This window comes from Oncorhynchus gorbuscha, linkage group LG14 (genome assembly GCF_021184085.1).
Source record: "Oncorhynchus gorbuscha isolate QuinsamMale2020 ecotype Even-year linkage group LG14, OgorEven_v1.0, whole genome shotgun sequence".
In the NCBI taxonomy this organism is placed as follows: domain Eukaryota; kingdom Metazoa; phylum Chordata; class Actinopteri; order Salmoniformes; family Salmonidae; genus Oncorhynchus; species Oncorhynchus gorbuscha.
Window position 1 is genome coordinate 50,048,900 of NC_060186.1, and position 12,972 is coordinate 50,061,871.

At 44.0% G+C, this 12,972-nt stretch overlaps 1 protein-coding gene across 17 annotated transcripts in view; it reads right to left on the reverse strand.

The window, feature by feature from the left end:
- The window catches only part of epb41l2 (erythrocyte membrane protein band 4.1 like 2), a 92,762-nt gene that overhangs the window by 32,351 nt on the left and 47,439 nt on the right, over positions 1 to 12,972 (reverse strand). For all 17 annotated transcript variants that reach the window (XM_046298294.1, XM_046298292.1, XM_046298304.1 and 14 more), the window contains exon 4: positions 746 to 850. In XM_046298294.1, coding sequence (XP_046154250.1) covers positions 746 to 850 — 105 coding nt within the window. The remainder of the gene's footprint in view (positions 1 to 745; positions 851 to 12,972) is intronic.

A 12,972-nucleotide genomic window follows, 5' to 3' on the forward strand; every position in this document is an offset into this window, starting at 1 on the left:
GATACCGTGACGAGATCCTGATGCCCATTGTCGTGCCATTCATCCGCCGCCATCACCTCATGTTTCAGCATGATAATGCTGAATGTTGCAAGGATCTGTACATAATCCATGAAAAATGAAAATTGTCCCAGTTATTCCATAGCCTACATACTCAGATATGTCACCCATTGAGCATGTTTGAGATGCTCTGGATTGACGTGTACAACAGCGTGTTCCAGTTCCTGCCAATATCCAGCAACTTTGCACAGCCATTGAAGAGGAATGGGAAAACTTTCCACAGGCCACAATCAACTCTACGTGAAGCACATGTGTCGTGCTGCATGAGGCAAGTGGTGGTCATATCAGATACTGACAGGTTCTGATCCACACCCCTACCTTTTCTTAAAAAAAAAAAAGGTACCTGTGACCAAGATGCATATCTGTATTCCCAGTCATGTGAAATCCATAGATTAGGACCTAATGAATTTATTTAAATTGACAGATTTCCTTACATGAACTGTAACTCAAGTAAAAACATTGAAAATGTTGCATGTTGCGTTTATATTTTTCGTTCAGTGTAGTTAGGCCTAGAAGTACTGCTACTTTAGAAAACAAAACATTCCCCCAAAAGTGGATCTGAGTAGAAGATACATTTGCATTTCTATTTTTTTTTTTTTACTGTTCTGAAAAAGCCAGTCCCTTCTTTTTAAAGCAGGGCTTCAGATCTCACTGTAGAAGAATGTGGCTAAAAACACAATGACTTTACCGTCTGGTCAGCGTTGTCTTTGTAACTCAACCCAAAGTAGTCCTTCTCCAGTAGGTTCAGGGCTTCATACACTTTAAAGAACAGGTACTGGCCTTTCGCCCGTTTCTGCAGAGAGGGAAGAACAAAGAGAAGAGCATGAAAACCATGTCACTAATCATCAATTATAAAGAACAGTGGACATAAAAAAAAAAAATACTCACGACCTACAATATCAGCGAGGCAGATTATTTAGATAACGAGACATGGAGAAAAATATATTCATTTAGTGAACAATATTACATCTTTCACAGTTCGTTATGACAGGGTTCATTCACGTGGAGGTTCATTTATCTGGCTCATGAATGCCACAATTGTATGGCTGTGTGTTGAAAGTGTCAGAGAACTCTAGAGAATGCACTCCTCCAGGGCATCTCTTGGGTGTGAGCTGACATTTGCCCTGCAGACAGACAGGCAGACAGATATGCAGCCGTTTGGGACAGCTTGGCAGCTCTTTCCAACTGGCCCTGTATTCGCCTGCACAGCAGAACCAGACAGTATAGGCATTACAGGAAAATCCCCACGGATTGCGTGAGCATTATTGGTCCTTTGACATTGGTGGAATGAGGGAGCCATTTGGGACACATTGCAGTGTGGACAAAGGGGGCGAACTACCACACTACCTCCTCGGGGCATCACATTGCCTTGGTCTGAGGGACAATAACCAGAAAAAGTCCACAAAGGACAACGACACTGCATTCTAGACAGAGGGGGATGAAGACGGAAAGAAAAAAAGCTCTGCATTTTCGCCTCCTTGGGACAGCGGAGATATTTAAGGTATGCTAGTATTATCAGTCACTCCCAAGAAGGACACTGGTGAAGCTTTTTGAGTGCCTCCCCCCCTCCCTGCTCCCCGACAATAGACACTGTTATATTAGACCGTCTGTAGAGTGAGAGAGTGACAGAGAAGAAAGTATTTTGCTAACAGTCTATCAGCTTGGAGGCTGCAACATCCTAGTAGCCAGAGGGGTGTGGCCCTGAGACACATGATTTGGCACCAGGTGGATTCTGAGATGTGTGTCCAAGGTGCTGCCTTTGTTTGGCTTTAAATTAATCACTTTACATGTGACCTTGCGTTGTCCGCCCATGGCACGCCCTTCTGCACAACATGTTAACCAATCAGGACAGGAACTCAGTTTAGAAAACAGAAGCCCGATGGGGAGGATCAACGTTCAGTTCAGGGCTGGTGGCTGGTCAAGTCACTAAGGATTGTAGGCAAAGAGTAAAATGGATTTCCCCCATTCTTACTACTGGCCATGCGGAAGCCATTGCTTTGAAGTGCATTAGCAAAGTAGGCAGCACTGTAAAAAAAAAAAAAAAACATTCGACCATTAGGCGGGATATTTTAGACGCTTCACATTGAAGCTCGGATTTCAGTGCAAATGCAATGAAACGGTCTGTGCCCTTGCCCGAGCAGTGCCTGACAGAGAGAGACCGCAGCACAAGCAGACAAGTCCTAATCGGAATTACTGCCTCCTGCTGCAAGTCACATACTTCCTAGTAAAAATGTTTGACAGCTACACCTCAATGGAACGAGAACAGCAAAGTAATCTCATTGGCAGCTGTAAAAGCACAGTCGCAGACCAAAGGCACCATAAAAACTTCCAGGTCTTATACAGTCCATCCATATAAGCTTACACAGTCTCTGACAGCCTCTCCAAAGTCACAGCTATTTACGCTAGGCTCAACTAGAGGTAAGGTAAACAACACCCAAAGCCCAACCGTGCTGCTGAGAGAGATGCTCCCTCCAGAGGGCTGATGCTCCATGAAAACAAACTTGTGGTTACCTGGGCGAGGAGTGCAGGGTGGGGCAGTCGTCATAAAGGTGGAGCTAGACTTCTACGACGTTAGCGAGCTACTAGCTAGCCTCATTAGGATTCTTCCATTGGCCCCACTCTACAGTGCAGGTCAATTAGATCAGTCATTACCATGCTAACAGAGGGCACTTCATAACAAGGGCCTTGCCCTGTCTGCTTTGGCCTCAGCAATGCAGAGCGGAGGCCACAGCAATAGTATTGCCTCACTGGCAGTCACACGCCAAGCAGGTCAAGTGAGTTCACTTACGTTTTATGACAGTGTTTGTGTATTTGGAACTTTGGGGCATAGAGTACAGTAGCAGAACTCTTCTGGGGGGGGGGGATTTGTGGTATTATATGTATGTGAGGGTCTGGGTGTGAAAAAGTAATGCTTTGGCATATTTAACATGTTGACATCAATGCTAGCGAGTTGCCCTGAAAACACACTGAAAGTGTGTTGAATAATGCAGCAGTGCAGCCGTTGATGCATACAGTGCCATGTCCAATCATCTTATCGAACCAAGGTGAACCAGCCCAGAGAGGAACATGGTGGCACCACCAACAATCCACCCAGTGAGGACTAATTAGCAGGCCAAGTGGAGCTGGGAGCAGGGAGCTGGGCAGCAGCCTAATTGAAATTGGCGGGTTGGAATAATCAAAAGGCCTGGGCTGGGCTGCCTGCTCATGAGTGAATCTCTACAGCACGATTCCTATAAGGACACTTAGAGGGGTACATCTCAAACGAAAGACTTTTCGGATCCCACCCCATGCACCATAGACAACAAACAGGTCTGGTGCTGGTAGCAAATATCAATCTACAGTCAACAATGGTACCCAATGAACACATCGTCTTACTACCAAACAAATGACGGAGTTGGCCAAACACTGGGAATCTCCAAGAAATCACTAACTGTTTCTACTCATTTGGCTTTATGGGAGCATTCCTGATGTCTGAACATTGTTTTGCAATCAGGAGGGAGGGGTCCATCACTGGGACATTAGAGACCGGGTGGGAGAGAGAGAGACAGAGGACATGCTGGGAGAAAGCGACAGAAGGGAGTGTCCGACTCAGTCTGTCCATGGCTGGAAGTCAAGAATCCAGACATCCAGACACAGTTTTATCATCTCCCATAGGCTTATAGAGAAATCTGCCTGAAACAAAACAGCAAGAATCAAATTCACATGCAGACAATCTATAGAGAGAAGCAAGGGGAATGGACGGTAGACAACACAGACACCCTTTGTCTGCATCCGCTACAAAAGAGAGAAAGGGAAGTTGGTGTGTATAACAGTAATTTGGTGGGTGCTAATATTTGTCCCATTTCACGCATTTACAATGTGTATTATATGCATACAAGTGAATTGGACATTTTTGTTTTTTTGCATAACCCAACTCCCCCCTGAGACACCCTCAGAGTGGGGTCACGGCCAGAGTCTGCCATTATAGATGGCAACCCTGGAGCAATTAGGGTTAAGTGCTTACCTCAAGGGCACAGAGATTTTTTTCCACCTTGTCGGCTCGGGGATTCAAACTAGCGTCCTTTTGGTTACAGTCTCAACGAGCTAACCGCTAGGCTACCTGCTGTGTGTGTGTGCGCGTGTGTGATGGCGAGACTGGTCTTTCCGGAGCCCCAGAGCTCCCTGCTGTTCCAGCAGATTAGACTCATACGTGTCCGTCTGCACTGAGCCGATGGTGAACAAATGCAGCAGGACTCTGTAGCCAAGCGGAACACAGCGGAAGCAGCCTTGTACTGCACAAGAGCCACACCACTGGCTGAAAAGGAGATGACTACGTTGCTGCAGAGCCCCAGACGCCATTACGGTTTGTTCACACACACACAAATGTTGTGGTTTCGTCGCTCTCATTATTGCAAGGCACTCACAAAGCAAGGGAAAATGTGTGACGGAGAGAGTATACCTGGAACTGCAAGGCCTTGTCAGGAGTGCATGAGAATCATGTTTTATGTAGCTTGGCAGTACGAGAGCACTGTGTTTCTCAGACTCGACTTCTCCGACTGGTACTTCTGAGTAGAGAATGAGATATAGATTTCTTTAGATATGTATCAATATTATTTTCCGGTACACTGACCCATCCATCTCAAAGTGGTGCATTCTAGAGAAAGGATCAATAAAGGCAGAGTCGGGGTTTGATTGATTAGCTACATCAGAAACTAAATCTACAGTCTAAACACCATCAACAAGCCCCCCCCCCTCATTGGCCCAAATCCCCTGCCTTGAAAACACACATGACAATCCCACTCTGGATCACAGACAAATCCACCAGCAGCCCAGTCCACCAGTGGATTCACCCTGCAGGCAGCAGCCCAGACCCCAGGAGGAGAGAGCGAAGGGGGAGGCACGCCACACAGGCTGTAGTCTCCCAGAAACACCTCCACGCCCCACTAATGGTCCTAATGGGCTGGGGCCTGGTCTGGTCAAGCCTGGCTGTGACAGGGGGGGGGGGGGTCACCAAATTATTTATGTATTACAATAATTGATTATGCTCATGTTGTATTAATAGAATAGGAAGGGCCATGAGACCCCTCCCTCATACATCTATAGGGTCCTGGACTACAGATTAGCATATATATATATATATACATTGTAAGGTTTAATATTGTTCCACAATTCTTTTCTAGTCTCTGCTTCTTATAAGAAACGGTCTGTGAGATGTGTGAGTTATTGCAGTCAAAACAGTGTGTCTGTGAGAAAGCGCCTCAAGGCTAAAAGAGATTCGTAGACACAGAACCCAGCAGGGGAGTGAAAGAGATAAGAGACAGGTCAGACATACATAAAACAACTTGGGGAGTGGAAAATTACTGCTGAGCCCTTAGAAAACATTAACTATTGTCTCTCCTGCAAGTTTGTATAACTGTATATGCATAGGCTTGGTCTCATGAGTAGAAGGTGTTAGAAGACGTAGGCGACATCACTAGGGGTTGACTCCAAGTATATTAAAGCAACTTGGACCCTTTCCTATTTTGCAGAACTTACTCGGAAACATGCACACTATGTTCCCGTTGCCAACTACTGTCTGCAATTACAATAATAAATTAATGATTGATTTACTTAAAGATATTGTCCGATTGCTGATTTCACCAATAAGCAAATGATTGACAAGGAACAAGGAACCTAGCCCAACAGCTGCTACACGGCCCCAAAGATAGCGACAGAGAGGGTAGAGCGCTCCAGCACCATTCAGTCCGTCTCAGAGAACACCTTGGAGTACATCGAGAGAGAACTACGGTCGTGCAGTCAGATTTTGGCATTCCCATTAGCTCTCAATTCAAGACGCATAAAATAAGGACCGAAACAACATGTTTGAGAGAAGAATATAACTTACTTTCAAAGGGAGACAGTTGAGAATGTCTGAAGTGGCCCTAGTGTGCTTCCATGAAACATGTCATTGTTTTCCACTGAGGGTTAGTGTGGGCGCTTGCTTTGCTTCTCCCCCCAAAATTAAGGTTAATCTCTGGAACACTTTGTGTAGGCATTGCACCTCGTTATAAATATGCCACTGTCTTCTGGCTGAATACTTCCCAACAATGGCATTTACTGATGCCTCAGCTATTCTGAAACTGTGAACAAAGCTGGCCCTATTCAAACAGCAATTAGTGTTGGGGCCCATTCACAAGCCATCTCAAAACGCATGTTCAGCTGCACTGGAATCCACAAACACTCTCAATCACACACAGTGAAACCCCTTAGCCTCCAGGATGGGAAAATGACTAGCCTACACATGAATAACCAATGAGACAGAATCAATAACATAATAGATAGACTTAAGCAAACGCGACCAACTAGCTTTAACACTTGACTTGTAATTATAAAGAGAAAATCCCTCTATCCTACTGAGTGGATCTTATTGGAGATCGCTGACTGACTAACTGGAAGATAAGATGACTAGGTTATGAGTTTGCAGGCAGGGTTGGTTTGCCACGCCTCTGTGGGGGACAGCAGATGCTACATGTTTAATCTGTGGGGGGCTCAGGACCCCCCTCTAATCTGCAATGCTTGTGAACGTGGTGGACTCCAGAGAACTAGACGAGAACACCAGACGAGCACCCGCCGTGCAGCCTGCTTTTACCCCAGCCCGGTCAGGGGGGGGTAGAAGTTGGGAGGGACTGGGGCTTGGGCAGGGGGGTGTCATCCACCCATCCCTTCCAGGTCAGCGGTTAAGGTCCCCTCAACACCAGCGCTTATCCCTTTAGTGTATAAACCACAAAACTCCCAAATATAAAAAGGGGCTTTACGTGCACCTGAGGGCCAGAGAGAAAGAGAGGGCAGCCCTCCACCCAACACCTGGGGGCCAGAGAGAAAGAGAGGGCAGCCCTCCAACACCTGAGGGCCAGAGAGAAAGAGAGGACAGCCCTCCACCCAACACCTGAGGGCCAGAGAGAAAGAGAGGGCAGTCCTCCACCCAACACTTGTGGGCCAGAGAGAGAGAGGGACTCCAGCCCTCCACCAAACACAGGTCCAAGTTCAGTCCCATGACCTCCCAGTTCCACCCATGACATCGAATTCCACCCACAGCGAAACCAGATGATAGCCCACATCATTCAAACCCATGGGAGAACCCAAACATACTTTTTTTTTTAAGATTGAAAAAAAGACACCAGCGGCAATTCTCTTAGATTGGCCATTTAGTGTGAATTCACTGCAGGGAATGGTGCCTTCAAAAACACATGATGTAGGCTATTGATTTCTCATCATCCCACGGCTCATTAGTAGGCAAATGAAAATAAACTTCAGGGCAAAAGGGAATGAGGGGGAGTAACAACGTGGAAATGAGATACTAGGGAACTTGATCTATGGTCCAATGTAATGAAACACTAATTCACCTGCTATGCTGGAGAAACAATAATACATGACACTAAATGACCAAAAGTATGTGGACACCTGCTTGTCGAACATCTCATTCCAAAATCATGTGCGTTAATATAGAGTTGGTCCCCCCTTTGCTGCTATAACAGCCTCCACTCTTCCGGGAAGGCTTTCCACTAGATGTTAGAACATTGCTGAGGGGACTTGCTTCCATTCAGCTACAAGAGCATTAGTGAGGTCGGGCGATTAGGTCTGGCTCGCAGTCTGCGTTCCAATTCACCCCAAAGGTGTTCGACGGGGTTGAGGTCAGGGCTGTGCAGGCCAGTCAAGTTCCTCCAAACCGATCTTGACAAACCATTTCTGTATGGACCTCGCTTTGTGCACGGTGGCATTGTCATGCTGAAACAGGAAAGGGCCTTCCCCAAACTGTTGCCACAAAGTTGGAAGCACAAAATCATCTAGAATGTCATTGCATGCAGTAGCGTTAAGATTTCCCTGCACTAGAACCAAGGGGTCGAGCCCGAACCATGAAAAACAACCCCAGACTATTAATCCACCTCCACCAAACTTTACAATTGGCACTATGCATTGGGGCATGTAGCGTTCCCCTGGCATCCGCCAAACCCAGATTCGTCTGTCGGACTTGCAGATGGTGAAGCGTGATTCACACTTGAGAAAGAGTTTCCACTGCTCCAGAGTCCAATGGCGGCGAGCTTTACACCACTCCAGCCGACACTTGGCATTGCGCATGGTGAATAAGAGGCTTGTGTGCGGCTGCTCGGCCATGGAAACCCGTTTCAGTAATCTCCTGACGAACCGTTCTTGTGCTGACATTTCTTCCGGAGGAAGTTTGGAACTCGGTAGTGAATGCTGCAACCGACAGACAATTTTTACGCACTACAGCACTCGGCGGTCCCATCCTGTGAGCTTGTGTGGCCTACCACTTCGCAGCTGTGTCGTTGTTGCTCCTAGACGCTTCCACTTCACAATAACAGCACTTACAGTTTACCGTGCCAGCTCTAGCAGGGCAGAAATTTGATGAACTGACATTCTATGACAGTGTCACATGGAAAGCCACTGAGCTCTTCAGTAAAGCCATTCCACTGCCAGTGTTTGTTTATGAAGATTGCATGGCTGTGTGCTCAATTTTATACACCTGTCAGCAATAGCCAAATCCACTCGTTTGAAGAGGTGTCCACATACACCACATCAGGCTGCAGTGGGATGGGGTTTACAGTGGACCTCGGCCAAAAATCTGTCCAATAGTAACAGCTAGGCTAAACCATGCAGTGATGGGGAGAGCCATTTGTTGAGCCAAAACTGGCTGCCTTGATGTTCTCAGCCTCTCTATCCCACTATAAAAGGGCACAGCAGAATCTACTAATCAACTATGCTATGATTACCTGACTCAAAACCAACAATCAAAATCATCATAATTTATTGCACCTACAGATAGGCCAAAATCCACAATAAATTATTTACTCCAGCTGAGAAGTAGGTCCTACCAAACACAGTATTATCAACTTCAATTGTGTTGTCATGGTCCCCGAGAGCAGCAGTCAGCTAAATGGTTCATTTGGTCTCCCTGATGTTCCCTTCTTTAGGTGCCCAACCTCTCCTCTCGGTCCTCTCCAGTACTCTCCCTGCTGTGTGTCCTAGTTAGTCACCTCTACTCCACTTGTGTTTATAGGTTGATGTCCTGCTGAGATCATCAGCAGCCGCAGCACAGCGCAGAAGCTATACGTGAGCAATACGTTTGGAACATCGAATCGCAATAAAAATTACAGTATCGAAACGCAATAATTGTTTTTATTTAACCAGGCCAGTCGTATCAGCACCTAAGTATTGTGATATCATATCGTGAGGTCCCTGGCAAATCTCAGCACTGCTATAAATAGCCTCTGACTCCACCGGTAGCAAGGGAGGAAATAACAATGAAATGTCTGATACGAAAACCTCAATCTATTCAACAGGATTACATGTAATGCTATCCTCTTCCTGCGCAAAACTAAATTATGGTGATGAGGTTCATCGAATAAGGAGAGGCTGCTGTGCTGTGTACAGCTCCAGTACACGGCACTGCTGTTTTCCTCTGGGACAATGCTAAACTACATGACAATGGTTCTGAATGCTTATCTACAACAACAATAATCCTTGCACTGAATCTTCTATAAAATGGAAAACAAATGCATCTGTCAAAACACGGTGTTAAAAAGGCAGGCAATTTTTTTCCCTATGAAAAAGATAAAAAGACAATTACCTAAAGAAAACAACCTGTGGTTTACCCCTTTGACACACAGCAAAAACCTTACCAATTTCAAAAGCAATTTTCTTGTCGTCTGCTTATTTTAGTCAATTACAAAAGTACTTTTAAGAAAAGTACAACATGTCTAAAGATGACTTTTCAACATTACCTGCTCCCTATCGTTCTCACTATTTAGAAAAACATCATATTGTAGGGCTTCCATCGTGCCCCCAGAACATTAAAACTTGTTAGGGATAAGGTCCTTTTTTCAGAATTTCCGCCTGACTGACGTTCCCAAAGTAAACTGCGTTTTACTCAGGCCTAGATCCAGGATATGCATATAATTGGCACCATTGGATAGAAAACACTTTGAAGAATGTAGAAACGTAAAAAATAATGTATGAGACTATAACACAATAGATATGATAAAAGAAAATCCACCAGCTCCCAGATTGCAATTCCTATGGCTTCCACTAGATGTCAACAATCTTTGTTCAAGGTTTCAGGCCTGTTTCTTCCCAAACGAGGAAGAATTATGAGTTTTAGTACTGGGACTCAGAGTTGGAAATCAGTCTGTGCGCACGCGGCGAAGAGGACGCGCACCTGCTAATATCGTTTTCCTATTGAACATAAATTCTTTCCGTATTAAATATTATAGTTTAATTACAGGGTACCTGAGGATTGAATAGAAACGTATTTTGACTTAATTTAACAAAGTTTAGCGGTAGCTTTTTGGATTCCTTTCTCTGCATGTTGAAAGAGTAGATTACTCAAATCGACTTTTTGGGATATAAAGAAGGATTTTATCTAACAAAACTACATGTTGTAGCTGGGACCCTTTGGATTGAAAATCAGAGGAAGATTTTCAAAAAGTAAGTGAATATTTCATCGCTATTTGTGATTTTATGAAGCCTGTGCTGGTGGAAAAATATGTTGTGGGGCGCTGTCCGCAAACAATCGCATGCTTTCACTGTAAAGCCTATTGTAAATCGGACAGTGCAGTTAGATTAACAAGAATTTATGCTTTTAACCGATATAAGACACTTGTATGTACCTTAATGCTTAATATCCATAATTTTTATGATTATTTATTTGAATTGCGCGCCCTCCAATTTCACCAAAAGTTGTCGACAGGTGTCCCGCTAGCCCTACGTAAAGCTAGCCAAGACTAACACAAACAAAATGACTATACAGCTACAAGTAGTGAGTGGAGTTACAAACAGACTGTACTAAACAAGTTAAATGTCTTACCTGTGATGAAATGTTTTCCACACACACAGCTACGTGCCTACTTGGACACTGCGTCCCCACATTTCCCACACCGAATAGCCTGCAGCCACAAGGCTCTTCTTGCAGGCTCCATTTCCCTACATGGGGGCATTTGTGAACCGTAGGTCGGATTTTTGACTTGGCTACATTGAACAACATATCAGCTTTTTGGCATGTTTTGTTATTTCTGTATAACAAAAAATCTACGACGAAGTTACGTCTTTTACAATGAAATTGTGCCAGCTCTATTCACAATACATACACTGAGTGTACAAAACATTAAGAACACCTGCTCTTTCCATGACAGACTGACCAGGTAAAAATAGGTGAAAGCTATGATCCCTTATTGATGTCACTTAAAAAAAAAAAAAAACATTTTTAAGCCTCGAGACAATTAAGAGATTTGGTAAGACAAAAGATTTAAGTTCCTTTGAAAGGAGTATGATAGTAGGTGCCAGACGCACCGGTTTTTCAAGCTCAACAGTTTCCTGACGAATTGAGGCTGTTGAGGGAAAAAGGGGGGTGCAAATCAATATTAGGAAGGTGTTCTTAATGTTTTGTACACTCAGTGTATATAGTTGCACGAATATTATCCATCACCTTTAACCTTACATCTCCAACTCTCCCCAGTGTGAGTTTTTTTTTACGTGCGTGATATGAGACTGCACAAAATGTGATTGTTACGTAACAGGACAGTTAACCCGCACTACCCTCAAACCAAGGCATAATGCCTGCTAATTATCTATATACTGTGTTTCAACTTGTCAATTTAAAATTATTTTATTTGACAGTTTGAATTGAAGTGTGTTCCGGCTCCTCAATAATTCACATAGAAGTACACCATTTCACTGTGGTGGACAATTGAAGTTTGAGGCATTACGATGAGACGGACAAACTTTGCTCTTTGATACGAGCCCAAGCACTTCTCCAGTGTTTCCTCGGGTCAAGTATGCAGACATTAGTGCATCTCCAGTCAGAACAGAACCTGCACAAACTTTTTCCCACTGTCACATTTTCTGGCTGGCGCCCCATTGCTTTCATTATTGTTTTCCTTACTAATAATAACTTTGGACATGTGTGCGTTCCTATCAAAGTAAGTGCCTTATTACGCTATGATAATAGTTTCTGTATATCGTGTTATGCTGTTTGTACTGTAATACACCATATGGCGCATAATGGTTTGTGTGGTAGTCATGTATTTACTGTTTATTCACATTTTTCAAGTACTTGTGACAAATAATGTATTCTTATTTTTGCATAGATTAATGGACACGTGTAAAATGCTTTTTTGAAGGTTTTACTGATTATGATGAGCTAATGCTAAGCCATATTAACCCACTATGTGTGGAGCCATGTTTGTTGACATCATTCAACGCATTCTGGGTGTCATGCAAACGCCTGTCAGACCAAAGATATTTTAGCAAGATGTTATTACAAGGTGAAGATGTTGTAACAAGGTGAAGGGACAGTTCACTCGTCTTTCGAGTAAACTTCCAGAAGTCAATGATGGGAAGTGAATTACGGTAGACCACACAACCCCTTCAACCTTCAACATGCATACTGATAACAGACCCAACTCATCTTGTCACCTATTCTTATCTTTAGTTGAAGCAGAAAAAACAAACATGGTGGTGCACACAAACTACCCACTAGGCGGATTACTTTCGACTTTTAGAAAGTGTTTTACTAAATTATTTTGATGATTGGTAAGCTCACCCGTGATGTGTTTAATTGCAAATAGTAAATGCTTTCAGTTAATACGTATTATGGTTTCTGTCTGCTAAGAGTGAGCTTATTAGCTCACTATTTACACAGTTAGCGCTAGGACCGATGTAGCCTACATTTTCTGATTTGGATGAGAATTGTGTTAGGCTGTTGCCACTTCTGTGAATGTCTGAAAATTAAATCCATAAATAAACTGCACATGTCAAGGACATAATGTTTGTGCAAAATGTTTTGTGAAAAAATAACAGTGTGGCCAGCTCAAACACTGACCGCTGCGTCAATCGTAACTCAACGTTTAATGAAGTGTTCTAATCACACCGGTTTGCGCGTAC